The sequence below is a fragment of the Carassius gibelio genome, chromosome A4 (genome assembly GCF_023724105.1).
Source record: "Carassius gibelio isolate Cgi1373 ecotype wild population from Czech Republic chromosome A4, carGib1.2-hapl.c, whole genome shotgun sequence".
Lineage (NCBI taxonomy): Eukaryota > Metazoa > Chordata > Actinopteri > Cypriniformes > Cyprinidae > Carassius > Carassius gibelio.
The window spans coordinates 24,382,833-24,401,789 of record NC_068374.1 but is presented as its reverse complement, the minus strand read 5'-3'; the positions used below and the strand labels follow the sequence as shown (position 1 = coordinate 24,401,789).

The following is an 18,957-nucleotide window of genomic DNA, read 5'->3' as shown; positions in this document are numbered from 1 at the left end:
TGTCAAAATCCCTGGAAGGAGATAGAACATGGCTGTGGATGGCACTTGTGAATTATGTCCAGTTGAAATATGTGCACAGTGAGCATGTTTAGATTTTACTGTGCACTGTGCACTTTTGTTTATGAGTTCAGGGTCGACGTGGTGACAAGGGAGGAAAAACAAAGACACGTTCCATTTGAGAGCCACCATGTCTAGTGCGTTGTGAAACAAGGCCTTGTAGAGTCGAAGAATGTCCAAAAGAAAAAAAAAAAAAGAAAGGATAATAACAATAATAGAAAAAAAATTGGGAACAATAGAATACCAGGCAGCTAATTAAAATGTAATTTATGAATTTATACATATTTAATTTATAAATGAAAATTGAATAAAAAAAATGCAATTATTAAATATAATTTAATTAATTAAATTACCTTAAATACTGAGAGCATTTCTGAAGAGTCCCTATGGATATGCACATTGCATTTCAAACTGGCCCCTTAAATATTACTCTGAAAATCACATATAAATTCATTCTATAAATGTCCATCCATGATTTTGCTAGTGCCAGACAGCACATTTATATTTAAATTTGTATTATATTTATATATATATTATTAGATTAAAGCAATTATCAATAGAAATACAATTGCTATATTGCTGGAACCTCGCACTAAACTGCTTTGCTCTTGGAAAACTTTAAATGACCTACAATATCAGCCTAATCTCCTCCATCTCATGCCTGCTCACCGACACTAAGTCCCCTTTTTTTCACACCAAATCCGATGCACAATCAAATATTTATGGTACTGCTTTATAGTCCACAAAATATTTGACATTTCTCCCTTTAAGCAGGCAGCATTAGAAGACTGACAGCTTTAATAATGTCTCAGCCGTTAATATTACAGCTTATTTCCTCACTCCAGTCTGTAAAATATGTAGTTTTATATCGTACGTGTCCTTTTAAGGCTTCTCCCAGCTGTTTCGCAAATATAAACGAGCTTTTCAATTAAACAAAATCACTGTGGGAACTGTAAATGAACTTATTTGAAACTGAAGAACCATATGTGAGCTTTAACATTCTCATAGTATATCACACATCACAGAAGGAGACCATTTAATATTGGTAATAAATGCATGAACAGCCCAGTATGCACGCTGCTGGTTTCACATTCAAACTCAAGGTGAAACGCTACTGAAGCCTTCAATGTCAAATCAGAGTAAGACAAGCAGAGCGAGTGAGCGAGCGCATGTGGCGATGGAGACATAGAAAAGCGATGGCGGTTAGATAACATTGTGTGAAAATATCGATGGCTTTCAGCGATTTGTGGGCCGTGTTGTGGTTGGCTCGGTCCGAGTCCTCGCTGATGACAGAAGAATGTCACATGAGAGCAGAGAAACTGCAGACTCCCAACTTCCCTCTGACATACATGGGGAAAAATGTTTTGGCACCAGGACAAATACAAGTAAAAAAGGGATTTTGGAAGAGAAGAAAAACAGAAATCTGTCATGGTCAAAACAGGCAGGACACAGCAACACTCACATTGATGATGACGTTTTTATTCTGAATATACTTGAATGTGAATTTTAGACAGTTCCAGGATTACAAAGAGTGGGCTTTCTTAATAATTTCTGCCTTCAATGATTATTTTTACTTTTTTAATCAATATAATCAAATATACAGACTGTCTGAATCAGGCAAATCAAGATTGAGAAAAGTCTTATGAGTGTATCAGTGGTTCTCAGTCATCTGAGGGTCACGGACTAGAGAAAAACAATGCTAAACGCAAATAATAAAATCCTATTGAGCATAATCTTGCATGGAACTAAAGGTCAATGCCATATTTGATTTTATGTGAAGGAAAACAGTGTTGTGAGGGATGAACAAACAGTTGGTTGTAATGTCATATACCTTGGTGTTGATCATTCACCCCCCCCCCCCCAAAAAAAAAAAATAATCGTTAAAATGTAACTCAATAAATAAAACAAAAAATAAATACATTTTATTGAAATTAATTACAATTATTAAAAAAATATATTATGCCACATTTAAAAAACTGTCCGTCAAAATATAAGCTTTTAAAAAGTAGGAGAAAAAGCTTCCTGTGTAAAGTAGTTTGTAGGTGACGTCAAATATCTGGGCGTAATTTAATTTGTTGTTTTAATAGAAGCTGTTTAACTAAATAAGGCCAATTTAGTAATTTCAAATTGTTCAAAACCCTCAAAAACTATGCATGGTGATTTTTATTGTATTGTATTATTTTTGTGAAATACAACTCAGACTATTTTCAATGCAGGTTATGTTTGATATTATTTGGCTCATCACTTAAAATCAGGTTCCTGAAGCAAAACCAGATGCGAACCACTGGATGACTGTACAGTTAAAGGGGACTGAAAATAAACCGACGGGTAAGTCCTCCTAAACCCTAGACCGAGGCAGACAGACAGCCAGCCAGGAGCCAAGTGGAGACAGCGGGAACTTACTGATTACTTAAAACACACTGCACACTATCAGACAATACCAGAGATCAAAACCCACACAGACCACGAGAGAGAGAACCAAAAGGTGAGGCTCCTGAGGTGGCCCGCATCAGAGCTCAGTCTACAGGAAGTTAAACGAAAGCCTTGTCTGAAGAACTAAGTTGCTAAATCTAATTCAGTATTTCCTAAGGAATAATATGAATAGATCTCATATTTCCCCTAAACATCTCTCTTTTTGATATTCTAGAAAACACTTTCACCTCTATTGAGGTATCCAGTAAACAGTTTCCGCCAGAAGCTGGAGACCCTTAAAGCTTTCAAATACTGGTCCCAAATCAGTTTTGACATTAAAGGTTAAGGTTAGCTTGGATCGTCAGGATCGGGATACGTCCTGCTTCAGCAGCTGTCGCCTCAAGAAAAAGGCAGTGCATGTTAAGATGAGGTCACATTAGCGAGATTTCAAGCGAGATTTCACAAAAAAAAATAATTTACCATTAGTTGTGCTGGAAATTAACACGCGTAATGCATAATCTGGAACTGGAGAGGCTTTCAATAATTTGTCATTCTGACACAGCCGATTAACTACCTTTATGGTATTTGTTTATTTTTATCATACACTGATTTAATGCATGCCACTTCTAGAATGCTTGCCTGATTACAGCGATGAATCATGGAAAGATTTCGAGAAGAATGGCTTTTCAACGCAAGCCAAATCCACAAAGTCCAGTCATGTTGTTTTCAGGTGCATTAGCAAAACCGTTTCCTGTGTACAAATGAAATGATGCATGAAGTAGCAGTGATGTTGCTCACTACAATTCACTTTCCATCCCGGGTTTGATGTAGTGGGTCTTCATGTCTTTTAATTTCCTGTTTGTCTACGCTTCTAAAATTAGAAAGAACACAATGATGGTAATCAGTGCTGACGGAGACCCGAATGAGTCTGTACCTGTATACACAAAACCAAAATCAATGCAAATAAGGTTCAGCGGTCATTGATAACTTGCAGAAATCCTTTGTTTGCTTTTAATTAATCATCATAATTCATAATCAATACAATATTGAATATACGGGGCATTGGATGAGCATCAGGCATCCTTCACTTCAAAATAAAAATTACTTAATTTACTGAAAAATAACTGAATGTTGAATAACTGAGTATTATTTAATAGCTAAATAGAAAAAAAGACAGAAGCTTTGCTTTTTCACAGACATAATATTCATGTAATTTATCATAGCCCTCCAAATGAATTTTTATCTAAATTTAGCCTATTTTTTTTTTACTACGATACATATTTTTATATATAACTTAAAGTATCAATAGAAGTAGTAGCAGTAGTAATAATAGTAAAATTAATAAAATTATTAAAATAAAAGGCAAAAGAGATCCAGTCGGGATATTTAAAAGAGACGGAAGGTTCATTTTTATAAGATCAGAATGAGTGATAAGGGTCAGATTGCACACTGTGATATTAATTCACTTATTTTTATATGAATCCGTTCACGTCAAGGCACATTGACAGGAAAGAAAGGCTGACAGAGCTCTGCCTCTGACATTAAAGTGAACAATGACACACCAGAGACTCGTACACCCGAAAGACGGCACGACCGGGGGCAACATTTCTTATAAAGAGTGTCTCAAAATATCTGTAAACATTAGATCATTTCCTTCCCACCTTTCTGAGTTCGCCAGATGATATTAAAGTGTGGGAAATATTAACTGTCATAAATGCCTTTCACCATTTAGCATCTGCATATCCACACACTTACATTAAATACAGCACATAAAACTCGACATTAAACATACAGCAGAAAACTCTTAGCTCATTTAAAATAACTTAATCTAAAATAAACAGCTAATGCACCAAAAAAAAAAAAAAAAGAAGCTTAACACACACATGCAACAGCGGGGTTTTCTCTTCATATTCACAGCCAGGACGCATAACTTTGCGAGCTTTTAGGTCGGTGTGAATGGGCTGCCTTTTAAAAAGCCCTAAATAAGAACCAAAGGGCCACACGACCTGCTTGGCATCAAGTGCAAAGTACAGCAAGACCACACACAAGGGAACATTTGGCAGCAGTGCATGTTTGAAAAGCACTATGGGCGGATAAAAATCACTGTGTGATAGCAAATACGGGGACGATGGAGAGAAGGACTGTTCACTCGAAACAGCGGTCAGAAATGAAACCGAGATTCCCGAGGCACAGAGGTGGAGACCACTGGGAAAAACAAGAGGCTTTTGCATTGGGTCACAAGCTAATTTGTCCTTTTTTTCAGTAATGCGCTGCAGACCACAAACAAGGCTGAATTTTGACTGGACCCGAAGGGGTCCATTAAAGATCTCAGCAGGGCAAACGTGACGAGGCCGTAAAAGTCACATATAAACAGTTTGTAATACTGAGGAATTAGCCGTGTAAATATGTTGAAGGCATCACACCGGTAAAGGGCGGAACTTTGGTTGGCAGTGTTGTGACTGGATCATTTGTTTTTGTTTTTGTTTTAAAAAGGACGTTCTTCATTGTGAAGTGACGATGAGGTGTCAAGGTCTGCCCACCCAGGTAAGACTGCCCCCCCACCCGTTGCTCACGTGGAGAGAGTCTGACCTCATGGGTCAAATGTCAAAGGTCGTTGCTCATTTATCATCTCCGACCTACTTTGACCTTAAAGGCTGTGAGTGATCGCGGCTTGGGTTTTGTACTTGGGTCAGAGCCTCTCCCTCCATGTGCTGGGCGGTAGCGTGGGAGTCCGGATGAACGATCATATGTGCAGCTGGATCTGGTACGTTTTGGCATCGTTAAGGGGGTGTGGCATCTCCATGCTGAGGTCACGAGAGACAGTGTCCTCGTCCAATCAGAAGCCAGAGCAGCGGCAGCTGCAGCATGACCATGGACACGACTGATGGACTCAGACCCGACGCTCCACCGCAATCCTCGTTCTTTTCCTGTTGACAATCCAACAAGAGAAAGCCAATAAGTCTGCTGGGGAACTAACGGCGTGAGCACAGTGTGCGAATTACCATAATAATGTGAAGTAAAACTTTATGTCTTTGCAAACTTGTAATAAAGCGCACAATTAGAATTCCAGATGGGAATAAAATCCCATTGATTTTCTCCATAGACAATATTTAAGAAATGAAAAGTTTATTGCAAAATATTAAATACATAGAAATATGTTTTGGTTATTATTATCAATGACCATTATTATTATTATTTATTTTACCGTTTTCATAATTACCGTATGCATCTTTTTTTTCACAATATTTTAAATAACGAAATTATATAAGTATTATATTTGATTGTGATATTGATCGACTGACTAAAAAATATTTTGAAAAATATTAAAACATACAAATACGGTTTCAATGTTATAATGAGTGATGACAAAGTTTTTATTTAATGCATAGCTTTTTTCTATAATTTCCTTTTGCTTAATTAAACTCATAGTTTTAAATACACACACACACACACACACACATGCACACACACACACACACACATACTTATAAATACTATATTTAGCTTACTATATATGATAAATTACAGTCCTTGTGACATTATGTAAACACACCATAAAACATTTATCCCACTACAATCAATCTAAAAGCTTTATTTGTATTTATTTATTTTAAATTAATGATTAAATATGCTGTTAATTCATTAATTACGGTTGGTGAATTAGTCAAGTATGACATGACATTAGCAGTTTAAGAGGCTGCAATTTAAACGGCCAAGCGGCTGTTATTTTTGGGAAGACTTGAATGACATTAAATACATCAAACAAAAGTGACAAGCATTTAGTGAATTTACTTCTGATTTGGAAGACGAGACAGATAGATCGAAATAAGTAAGTAAATGAATAAATAGGTATATAAATAGAGAAAGAGAGAGAGAGAGAGAGAGAGAGAGAGAGAGAGATGGACTGACCCGAGACAGCACATGAACACTGGCAGCAGTAACATGAGCAGAGAGGAGCGCAGTGGAGAGCCTGCATTTCTCCTACACATGGCCTCATCCTAACACACATTATCCAGCCAAATACACAGCACCAGAGAAAGAGAGAGGAAGAGTCATGCAGAAAAAAGTCCGACAGTCAGAAATTTAAGCAACACATGAACAAGTGCTAGAGCCCAAAAGCGTTAATACTGTAAGTAAAAATCCAGAGCAGGAAAAGTAGGTGTGCGTTTAGATAAAGATACACTAGTTGGTCAAAAGAATGTGGACACATGTACTTGCTGAACATTTCAATTCCAAATCACGGACATAAATAGGAAGTTCAGCCTGTTCAAATTCATTCCAAATCTGCTTAATAGGGTTCATGTCTTGTGCAGGCCAGTCAAGTTCTTCCCTACTAGACTCTTCCCGTCTTCAAAAATGTGACTGGATAACCATAAGCTTGATTTTATGCACCTGTCATATCTGAAACACCCAAAGCCAGTTAATAAAAAAAAAAGGTGTCCACATTCTTTAGGCCATGTAATGCATGTTTTGTGAGATAAGAACATGTCAAACAAAGCCAAGCTCTCCCAAACCAAGATCTATCACACAGAGAGAGATATCAGATTCTTTATGCTGATCATGACTCAATGATGCACATACTGAGTCTCAGTGTGGTAGATCTTAGGCAATGACTGAAATGAGAGCAGAAAAAAAAAAAAAAAAAGTGAGATCTAGGCATGATGCACATTAGGTCATGCTGACGGCTAGTTTGGTCTCAATCTGTTGTACAGGATTTTGAGGTGTTGGGGTGACTTACACTTGCATTGTTGTCAAAGCAATGTGTCGGACCTTTCCGATAGCGTGGGTTCTGGGCTATCTTGCAGGGATCTGGACCTGGAGCTGTGAGAACAAGTTCAGGATTCAAATCAAAACAATCTGATATCATTTGAAAGCGTAAGGGTTTCCCAAGGTAGCAGTGAATTTGTCAAATGTTATTTGTAGTGAAACATACAATAAAAAAAAAAAAATCCTTACATTTAGTGCTGTAAGCAGATTGTACAAAAATGTACGAATGCGATTGTATGAAATAATTTGTACGAATTAATAAGCCACCAATTCACTAAAATGTTGTTACATTTAGAATTTACATTAGAGTGTGTTGGACTTTAAAAACAAAAACCTGCTAGTCCATCCTGGTTTATGCAGGTCTATTGCTGCTATTCTATTTTTTTTTTCTGGAGCTACAAGGAAGTTGTGCTGGTTTATTTAGTACCAAAAATAAAGTTTTAACGTCAAAATAAAACTTTGCAATGTGTTTAACCATCACAAGTCACACATTTCCAAAGAAAATGAGACATTTGATGAGATAAACATGTTGGGTAATGACCTGAGAACTGATCAACCAATCTTCCAGTTCACTGAAATCAGATGTTGAAGAAACTGATTAACTAAAATGAAAGAGAGAGAGAGATAAACATTCTTGTTTTTTTTTTGTGGAATTGTCAGACGCAATGCATTTACTGGAAAAGCTACTTGTTCTAGTTATTTCTGAATTTCCTTTGCAACGCTGACAGTGACCTGATCAGTAATCATCAATGAGTTTCTCAAAACCAAACAGCATGAGAGAAGGATACAAGGCTTTTCTTCCTGGGAGAAACCTTTTTCACCATTATGACAGTGAATTTGCGGGTCTGCAACAATAAGCACCAGATTTGTCTTCGGAAGCTTTTCAGCTATGAACTGCCTGAAAACAAAAACATGAAAATATGTACATATTACTGGCACAATTCATCTGAGATGAAGATCACCTTGATCATTAAGAATTGGGTGATGACTAATTAAAATGTAATATAACTACATAAACGTGTGTAAAGGTCAGAAGCAATCAATATGTTTATATTGAAACTTTATCACATTAAACTGACAACCCCCCCTTTAAAAAAACAAAACAACAACACATTTTGTTACACGATTAAGTTCCACATAAATCTCACCTGGAGCAGTTCTGACAATCGACAGTCCCCTTAAAAGTTGTCTCATTGTTCCCAAAGAAATACTGTGTCTGCTCTTTAATGCAACTCTCTTTAGATGGTATTTCAGACAGGTCCTCATCTAGATCCGCTGTGAACAAGACACAATCGCCGTTAACTACAATAATTTAAATGCTTATTTGAGTTACTGTTGCTTCAGTGACTATATAACACTCACTGAACTGTCAATCAGTCAATAAAAATAAGAATAATACAAAAAATCTACATTTCCTAAAGGACACAGAATACGGTCAAAATGAACACCATGCCCGATCACATTTATAGTCTTTGACATTCTGAAATAGAATATGTGGTCGCACGTGAGTTCAACATTAGTACTCATTAGCACTGTAGCTTTGGCAGTACACCAGACGACAATGAAAACAGGCGTCTTGCCAAACTGCAGTGGCTTAATCATTGTTTCATAGCAATACATAACTAAAGTCGGGACCTTACCTGCCTCAAGGAAATTAGGAAATGTGATGCTGACAAATAACTGCTGCAATATTGACCTGGAGAAATCGGAAGAAATATGGCTTTTAATAAGAAGTTTTTGTCCATAGGATGAACGTCTTTGGGTTCCAAAACAATCCTATTCACTCACCAGGCTGCTGCAGAAGCCCACCAACCAATGTTCAGGATGTCAGCTATGGTGGGCTAAAAGGGACAAACAACATGTTTTGAACATCCACAGTGCACCTAAAATGTCCTTGTGATGTACCGTCCCATTTAAAATCAGCATAAACTCTGAGATGTCGGCACATTAAACTCTTATTCTCTCAGACATTCTTTTCTAGCTTTGCAAGTTGCATATCCGGAGCTGAGAAGCACCAAAACATCCTGATTTTTTTTGGCAGGGAGCCCTATTACGACCCTGCCAGACAGAATGGACCCAGTGCCAAACAATACGGGAGATATTAGTCGAAAGCTCAGCAGATGCATGCATAAATCCACAAACAAGGCTAAACGAATGAGGTCAGGGGACCATTAGCTGCCACACAAACTGCTCTGATTAGCACGAGAGAGAGAGAGGAAGTGGCTCTTTGTGATGATTCATAGTTGACTCTCTGTGTTGTGAGAGATTTAGTCACCATGTAAGACAAGGCCGAAATCGTTCAGGCCACAAAGATCAGAGAGAGTATCGTGAGAATAACTTATCAGTGTGATGGGGAACAATAATATGAAGTTCATTAATCGCATGACTAAACTTTATAGTCTGGTGAAAATGTGCTATGTAAGCAAATCCTTATTTGCAGGTGATAACTTTAAACACTTTTTAGAGAACACGCAAACCACTACTGGATAGACCTTTATTGTGAATGAATTACTGTGAGGGGTTAAATGGACTTTATTTTTTGTCATAAGAAACTGAAATGAATTCTAAAGGGGGTCGCACACCGGACGAGAAGCGCAGCGCCGCGTCGCGTCGCGCCACGTCGCGTCGCGCCACGTCTTTAAAATTCGAACACATTATTCTCTATGGGTGTACACACACCGGCGGCGCCATTCGGCGTCTGTGCGCGGCGCCCAGCTACGACTCAGAACGCTGTTCAAATTTCTGCCGCGCCACAGAGCGCCATCTGCATAGTTTTATATTAAAAAACCCAAATGTTATAAACTGAAACTGAAATTAAAATACAGTACACTTGTTTCATTCAAATAAAACATTACAACGTGTTTGGTTACGTTTTCAGCAGCACAGTTGCCTAGACAACAGATACAACAAAACAATTACAGACTTATTATAATAACACAGATTCTTTTCATTAATTAACGTTCAAAACTCAGCTTTTATCAATTAAAATCATATATTTAAAATAATAATAATAGATGAAGTTAAAACTCTCCCATCTTGCTGCGAAATTGAGCTCACGCAGAATGTGCGCGTCCGGTGTGCGATACTTTGAGTTGTCCTACATGTGGCGCGACGCGATGCGGCGCTTCTCGTCCAGTGTGCGACCGCCTTAAGAAGATGAAACTCACCACGTAGACTGATCTGAGACCAGCGGCAGCTTTAGATTCTGTGGTGGGTTCACAGAGGGCCTGGTAGTCGTAGGTTATGTTGACTGAGAACAGGGATTCGTTGATGAGATTTCTCATTAGAGTGGGGTCAATCATACCGAAAAACTGTCCGATCTGAAAACAGACACAAACACACCATTACTTAGAGATAGGGGGCATCATAGACTTTTGGATATAGAATATAGAACTTATAATGTTAATATATAGGGATAATTACAATTACTACAAAAAAATCACGTTCACAAAATTTTTGCAACATTTAGACAAAAAAATAAATAAAACAGAAATCTATTGTAACAGCTCAAACAGTCACTTTCAAATCAAGCTGCCTTATATTGGTCAACGTGATGAACTCGTGAAATCCCTTTTGTGAAATCTGTTTGGGGAATTTTTTTCTCATTGTGTAAAATTTTCATTATTACCGAAGTAACTGGATTTCACACACAAAACTTTGCCGACATCCCAAGTGAACATCCAAAGGATTTTATCAGATTTAATATACTCCTGGGGATAATTTCGTGCCCCAAAAGAATAACTTTCATGAAGCTGCATTTTAAAAGGCAACAGGCACAAACTGTGAAGATTCACCATTGAAAAATAAAGTATACAAAAGCTATTTTTGTTTTCAATTAACATCATTTAAATCCACAATGAAATGTTTGTTTATTCGCCATTTGGTCTGCAGATGTACCGAGATGAGCTACAAACAGTATAAAGAGTTAAGCCCTGAATACACATCTGCTCCTGAAGAGCGAGTCGTCCACTATGAGCAGTTTGCAGGAAGACAAAGTGCAGCTTCTTTTTTGGTTAAGCAAAGGTGTAAAAAAAAAAAAAAAAAAAAAAAAAAAAAAAACAATACAAAAAACGAAAAAAAATTGGAAAAAAATAAAAAACAAAGTAAAGCAAAACAAAACAAAAAATAAGCAAAACAAAGAACAAAACAAAGTAAAACAAAACTTTGTAAATATTTTCCATACTATTTCCTAAGGAAAATTTGCATAATTCTGTGGAATCAATTTAAAACTGCTTAAATGTGTTAAAAAAGAAATGTACTAAACATGTTTATGTATTAAATGGTGAATAATTATGCACAGCTTTCTGCTGAATTCTCTAACTTACTGTAAATTTAGCAACATTGGCCGAGTTTCATATCAGGTGTGTGTCACTCTGGGTAAGAGGTTGTCTGTCTGTACTAAATCTGTAGATAAGGTTCATGCTGGGAACTAGATGCTGTGTGTTTAAAGCATAGACTGTATAAAAACATGGACGTAGTGTTCGTGTCGTCACCCACTGATTTCCGAAGAGCATTTTTGAAGCCAAAAGAGGGCAGAGGTGGTCGTCTGGTTGCTGAATCCACACCCACCTAGCTCGACGGCGGTGAAAGCAAATGGCAATCCTCCTGTCACTCAAGTGACCACGCCCTTAATTATGCAGAACTCTGAGTTATAAAAAAATTCACCCCTCTCACAGAAGGGCAGAAATAGCTATTAGGGCTGTCAATTTTAGTTCGAAAATCGATTGCACAATCGATCGGACCAACCAAAAAAAGTTTCGAAAATGAAAATAGGGAATCGATTTTAACCAAATATGTACACTATTAATTTTAAAATAATGAAACAATTAGAAAATCTAGATGTAACAACACTCACAAATAAGCAGAGAAAGAAAATAAAGAATTCCGAAAGCGCAGTATGCGTTGCGAAAGTTAGAAAATACCAGCAATTTTACGCGCCTACAAGACCCAGTGACGTCGAAAGCGACCTCTGCTGCGTTCACAACAAACGTGAATAGAGCGTCTAGTGCAAATGATTTCAATGTTAAGTCAATGTAAAAACGTATTTATGTGCGTCTGGAGGTCTCGCGGTGCGGTAGACGCGAATTTGCCTCATTCGCGCATATTCAGAGTTATGAAAAGGACCATTGCAAGCTGAAAGCGACCGGCTTTTGTGGTGGAAATTTGGCAGTAATACCCCCACCTTGCGCAGCTGTACCTGAGTGTCCCAGGGACATCAGTGTGGTTGGAGCATGTCTTCTCAACAGCTGGACATATAGAGAATAAAAAATGCTCTTTTTGGATTGCCTAAATCATAAATGCAGCCGGATTGAAGCCTGCAGTGATGTTTTTCTTTTGTAATGGCAGCCATCCCCTCTGCATATATATTTTTTCGAGGATGTTGCACTCCTGTTGCTGTTTGTTATTCTGCACGAAACTTAATGTCAATAAATAAGAAATATTGCTGACTTGTGCATCGCTCTCTTTAAGTTCGTCCGTTATTTGACGTTGAAAAAGGAAACGTCTTTTTTTAGACATGGAAAATTTTACAATCGATTCAATGAACACTTATGTCACAAAAGTGACAGCCCTAATAGCTATATAGACTAAAATAATTTTTGTACCAGGCTGTAAACATGTTTTTTTATGCTGTAAAGTTGGGCATTTTAACATGGATTAACTCCCTTTTAGAGCCAATTTGATGAATTGCCGTTTTAGTCACTTCCGTGTTGGTTTCAAGAGAGGGAGCGGAAGGTTGCCACTTGGTTTAAAGAGTGTGGAGCCCACCGTGCTCAGGGGAACCAATAGGACCTGCTCTAATCTTATTAGGACTGCCTACTGAATTACCATCATTTAAACCCAAAAAAGAGTTGTCTGTGCGCCCAGAAAATCTGAGGTGTGATACCGAGCACGGGTGTGAGGAATTAAAAAAATTGCCCCTATTCTGGATACTGTTATGAACACACACAGCTTAACTTCCAGCTTTGTATTGCACGTAAGAATGTAAGAGTGTGTGCATACAAGACTTTAAGTCAGTCCAAAGGCGATATAAATCCTAGAGTGTACAGAACGGCTACTGCGCCCCGTGCAATAACATTCGTAATAAATGTGCGGTCTTCTCATCGGTTCTAGCCGACCCCTGGAGAGTCTGCCCACACAGAGTGGAGGAGACGGGATCTAGGGCACAATCGGTTGTCTTGGCTTCAGGCCTGCTGCCAAACACTCTGGCCGTGATTTATCCCACACACACTACGCTCTGATTGGTGTTCCTTGCTGAGCTTAACTTTAAACATTTACTCTACTGCTGTTGCCGGCGGGATGCAGGTGGGGTTAGGTGGGTGCTCTCCAGGGGTCAAAGAAGGGGAATGTGGAATGGAAGCAAAGCGGAGAGCTGCTGATTACGTAGGAAGAGAGACACACCATAGAGAGCTCCTTATTGGTCATGACAAGGAAGCCTCCATCGTCCAGAAGAAAGCAGTCCAGATTCTTGGAGAGAAAAAGAGAAAACCAGTTTTAGTGCAATTTAAAGTTTGCGTTCAGTAAGGTTTTTTTCTTTTTATTTTAAGAAATTAATTCTTTTACTCAGCAGGGATGCGTTAAACTGGTCGAAAGTGACAATAAAAGACATTTATATGCTTACAAAGGATTTCTATTGTCAAATAACTTTACATACATCAAAGAATCCTGAAAAAGGGTTAATTTTTCCACAAAAAAATAAGAAGAAGCGCAACCACTTTCAACAGTGAAAATAAAACATCTTTCTTAAGCAGCAAATCAGCATTTTAGACTCATGTGACACTGAAGACTGGAGCAATGATGCTGAAAATTCAGCTTTTCCATCACAGAGATAAATAACATTTTAAAACATACTAAAAAAGAAAACAGTTATTTTGAATTGTATTCATTTCACTTTATTACTGTTTTACTGTATGTTTGATCAAATGAATACCGCCTTGATGGAATGAAAGAGACTTCTTAAAAAAAAATAATAATAATCTCACTGACTCCAAACTTTTAAAGAGTAGTGTATATAATATAGAAAATAACATCTCTGTAAATCTAACACAAGTAGTCACATAAATATGATCTTACGACATCGCTCCTCCTGCACCCACAGATCTCACCAACACACTGCGCAGTAAAAATACAGACAAATTCATATTGGTTAATCAATATAGTTTCGATATTTGTGTGCAACTCAAATATGAATTTGTCTGTAGGCAATATTAGAGATTTTAAAAATGTATGGGTATCAGTGGACACTGGACATGCTGAGTCATATTGGGTATTTAATTGTGCATGCTCATTTTTTTACATTTAGATCACCTTTGTCATGCATCCTCTAATGCTCACTTGAAATTAATCTTTAAAATTAATCAACAAAAACATAATACAATACCTCAAAATGAATGTTAGTTTTTGAAACTGTGGCTTACAATTTTTGATGCTTGTAGCATTTAGATAAATGCATTTATTTGGGGTGGGGGGGGGGGGGGGGTAAATATCCTCCATTTATTGACATTAACATTAGTTTTCATCACTGCATACCTAATTCATACAAATGGCAAACTGTCACTATTTAGATAAGATTGCACTCACATTAGGCGTAATCGTAGCGTTGATGAAGCTTTCCATCCAAGTCAGTACATCCAGTTTTACTCCAACCACTGAAACATACAACCAAAAGTAGTTTAGTCTTAAATTGTGTATCAATTCATAATCACACAATCGAACGGACATTAATTCTCACAACAACAAAAATTGGCAGCTTTCTGAACTGGCCACTTATGGTAAAGGTTGATCATCTAAAAATACTGTTTGATTACTTGACCAGGCTGTTATATTGGTTTATCGCTAGATGCTTTCTTCTCTCTTTCTATTCCAGAGATTATCTACAGTGCTGTATATTCCCCTGGTAACTAATAAAACTATAACGTCGGACAAGACTCTAACCTGCTGGCTTCAGCATGAATTCATCAACTCTCAGGTCCATCGCTCTGCTCGCTAAAACTGAATCTTGAGTTTCTGATAAAGAGGGGACAGAACATATCCATTAAACGCTGTATGATGCTGTATGATAATCACAAACACATACTTACCATTGTTTGCATTTGGTGCTGATGTAAATACATAAACATCGTTGTCCAGACTTCTCTTGTAGAAACTAGACTTGTAGGTTTCTGCCTGTTCGGTCCATTCTGAACCAGCACTGCAGAACACACACACACACACACACAAGTTTGTTTTTGTGAAAAGTGGGGACATCCCAAAGGCGTAATGGTTTTTATACTGTACAAACTGTATATTCTATCGCCCTTCACCAACCCTACACTTAACCCTCACAGGAAACTTTGTGCATTTTTACCTTCTCAAAAAAACTCATTCTGTATGATTTATAAGCGTTTTGAAAAATGGGGACATGGGTTATGTCCTCATAAGTCACCCTCTCCTTGTAATACCTGTGTCCTACCCATCTCATTATACAGAGTTGTGTCCTGATATGTCACAAAAACATGCCCACACAGAGAGAGTGATCATTTTAGTCTAAATCCCTTATGTCTGCCAGGTATTCCTTTTTTAAAGCTTTAAAACAAACCTTGAAGGATAGACTCTAGTGACACCGCCGTCTGTCGCCACAAACTTAGCCTTGATTCTCTCACTCCTGAAAACCACAAATGTAAATAAATCAAATTAGACCGAAAAAAAAAAAAAAACTGCTCTTAAAATATTTTTTTTTTCATCATTTATCATCTATGCTCTTTATGTGATGTGGAACACAAAAGGAGATGCTTAGCAGAATGTGCATGCTGTTCTTTTCCATACAACAAAAGCATACAGATGCCAAACTCCTATAAGAAAAATATAGCACCTTAAAATGCTTTTTCTTCTTCTTTTTTTTTTTCCATTTTGGAACTTGACAGTATATATGCTTTCAGGGTATGGAAAAAATCAGCATGAACATAGTTCAAAACATCTCCTTTTGTATTCCACGTTCATACAGGTTTGGACCATCACGAGGAGAGTAAATGATGACAGAAAATAAATTCACTTGGCCTTGTGTGCTTTGCATTTATAATTCAGTGCAACTCACAGTTCCTGCTTGCTCCAGTGTTTGGCCAGTTCAGCGGTGATACCGGCGTCCAGCAGCAGTCTGTTTATTAGCTCCATATTACCTGAGGAACCATACATAAAAAATAGACTTCTATTGTCATCTCGCCATCCCTTTACCATCGCAAGTATCAAAATGACTCTCACAGTACAGGAGCAAAATTTAATGGAAGATCAATAGGCACAGAACACAGCTTTACGTCATTATAAGCTTCACCTTTGCCTTGATAAATGCATAAACACCTGTTGGTCATGAGTAAGAACAGGCTTCACATTCTGACCTTTGAGGCAACCGGTGCCAAAATCCTAAAGAAGTAGAACTTCATAAAAAGCGAGCGAGACAGCGACGCAAAAATGAGGCGGTGAGACGTGTCGCTGATTAATTTTCCGAGACATGCAACACGATTGTATTCTTCGGCTGTATGAAACGGCAGTAAGTGTTCAAAGGTTTTTTTTTTTTTTTTTTGGTGCAGGCACGTTCAGAACGTTCGAGTGCTTTATAACATCGCACTGCAGTTCATTACCACAAAGCCTTTTTGACAAAACACACACACTTCAGAAAGAGCAGCTGGCGTACGACTTTATTCCGCCCCCCTCTGCACACTGCATGCTTTCCATTAGGACCTGATTGAGAGCAGCGCAAGAACACAATTCAACTGATCCGCTTGAGTTTGACAGCGAGGAAATAATGGACTTAAAATACCAGTACTCTGTGACAAATAGCCACAAAAATGAATGTGCAATGTTTTGCTGGTTACAAAATTGTATTGTCTATGCTCGTGAAGAAGGTTTATTCTTTGAGCAAAAAAAATAAATAAACATAATTGAATGAGTCAAAATTATTGGATTTCTGTAGGGTATAGAGAAATTGAGATCAACTTTTGGAAATTACATTTAATTTAATATAATTAAATATTTCAATTAAATGTGTTAATTAAATTAAATGTGTTTATTTTATTTTATTTTAGCAATGTTAGGGTTAGGGTTAGGGTTAGGGTTAGGCACATATCCCCTCTCTCTCTCTCTTTTTTTTTTCCTGTGACATGTCCTGCTTTTCTTCTTTCACACGAGGTAATTGGTGCAGAATTGGGGGGCTGGGGTGGGTTCATAGGTATAAAGTATTACAGCCAAACCTACACATTCAACACATGTGCACCAAACCAAGTGATTACCGCAGAACCAGCTGATCCTGATGAGATCAAAGCGGCCCGCGGAGAGGACGGTGAGGGGAAAGGGGGTGTCTTTGTGTGCGGGCAAAGGGAGGAGGTTTACTTAGCATTAACACGGTCAACAAGAGAACAATAAATATAATTAGATTCAAACTGAAATATACATAACAAAACCCCTAGTTTATTCAAGGAAAGGGTGTATAAGGACTGCATTTGATGTTAAAATTAAAAAAAAATTAGTTCTCTTTTTTAGCTAAAAGTATCTACTACTTTCAAGTATTGTTTTAATCAAGATTATGTCCTTATAAACTGCTCACTCCTCCGTTAGCAGCCCAGGAAATGAACTCTGAACCTTTAAACTAGCGGTATGAATCCCTGACCTCAGCTCAGCTCTGGATTTGAACCAGAAAGCTCTAGAAGATACTCACACAGCGGGTTGTTGGGGGTCTTTCTGTCTATGTATTCGTTGAAGTCGATGAGAAATTGCGTGATGTTGTCACTCCGGGCTTTCAGGTCTGTGCAGTAATCTCTAAACCGCGGAAAAGGAACATTTCTCGGAATCATTCAGAATAAATGAAAGCAATAAAAGCGCCAAACAACATGAAGGCGAGGAAATGGTCTTTTGGTATTTTTGGGGTGAACTATCCCTTTAAGAAACCGACCTGGGTGCTATTAAAGTAAATCCATACTCTTCAAATTTGTCCACCTGCAGGCTTTCAGAAACTGAAAGAAAATAGAAAAAAAGAGATGTCAGAAATCAGCGAGATCAAAGATCGTTTCAAATGCGTTCTGCCATTACAGAGCGGAAAATAATACAACACAGATATATACAGAATAAAAACAGACCCCGAAGCTTACAGGTACATTCATAATGACCTGACAATGAAACATAAATTTACAGACAGCGGGGAAAATATATCTCTGAGCTTGCTGTCTAGTAATGCGGTTATCTGCGGTGACACCCTGCTGTTTAGGCACACGACCTCGCATGCGGGCGGCCCAGAGAGAGAAAGTTCACCAAAGTACATGCACAGTGATTTTTGAAAGCAGCAGATTAGAATAAAATAAAATAATAATCTCATAAAATTAAAAAAAGAGAGAATAGCTAAGCGAGGCTGAGATGTAGAGCAAGAAATATTTACGCTAATTATATATTTTAAATCTAATAATAGTTCACAAATAAAGGTGTCTTTCAAATTCATCATGTTCTCCAATATTCATTCTCCTGCTTTTATGCATGTGGGAATGTTTGTGAGTATGTTTGTTCTTTCAGAAACCAGGTGACGGCCTTAAACATGGGAGAGGTCAAAGGTTACATCCAGGTTCGAACGTGAAGGAAAAGACAAAAGGGAGAGAAAAAAAAACAGCACTTGCCAGTTTCTTCTGAAGGGTCAAATCCCGCAAAGAAGGAAAGGAGGGCGCAATTTACCGGGTGAAGGAGGGAAAGAGAGGCAGAGAAAACAGG

At 37.8% G+C, this 18,957-nt stretch overlaps 1 protein-coding gene across 4 annotated transcripts in view; it reads right to left on the bottom strand.

Annotated features, from left to right (window-relative positions):
- Positions 1–3,035: 3,035 nt before the first annotated feature.
- Positions 3,036–18,957, bottom strand: part of cacna2d1a (calcium channel, voltage-dependent, alpha 2/delta subunit 1a) — a 72,339-nt gene continuing 56,417 nt past the window's right edge. For 3 of the 4 annotated variants that reach the window (XM_052577476.1, XM_052577478.1, XM_052577486.1), the window contains 16 exons: positions 18,155–18,215; positions 17,921–18,021; positions 16,307–16,388; positions 15,812–15,877; positions 15,315–15,424; positions 15,169–15,240; positions 14,815–14,882; positions 14,308–14,346; positions 13,636–13,701; positions 10,404–10,556; positions 9,025–9,077; positions 8,877–8,932; positions 8,385–8,511; positions 8,025–8,134; positions 7,208–7,290; positions 3,036–5,396 (listed from right to left, as the gene is read on the bottom strand). In XM_052577476.1, the coding sequence (XP_052433436.1) occupies positions 5,280–5,396; positions 7,208–7,290; positions 8,025–8,134; positions 8,385–8,511; positions 8,877–8,932; positions 9,025–9,077; positions 10,404–10,556; positions 13,636–13,701; positions 14,308–14,346; positions 14,815–14,882; positions 15,169–15,240; positions 15,315–15,424; positions 15,812–15,877; positions 16,307–16,388; positions 17,921–18,021; positions 18,155–18,215 (1,364 nt within the window). In that variant the 3' untranslated portion in view covers positions 3,036–5,279. The remainder of the gene's footprint in view (positions 5,397–7,207; positions 7,291–8,024; positions 8,135–8,384; positions 8,512–8,876; positions 8,933–9,024; positions 9,078–10,403; positions 10,557–13,635; positions 13,702–14,307; positions 14,347–14,814; positions 14,883–15,168; positions 15,241–15,314; positions 15,425–15,811; positions 15,878–16,306; positions 16,389–17,920; positions 18,022–18,154; positions 18,216–18,957) is intronic. The other variant, XM_052577480.1, reaches the window with a different exon arrangement.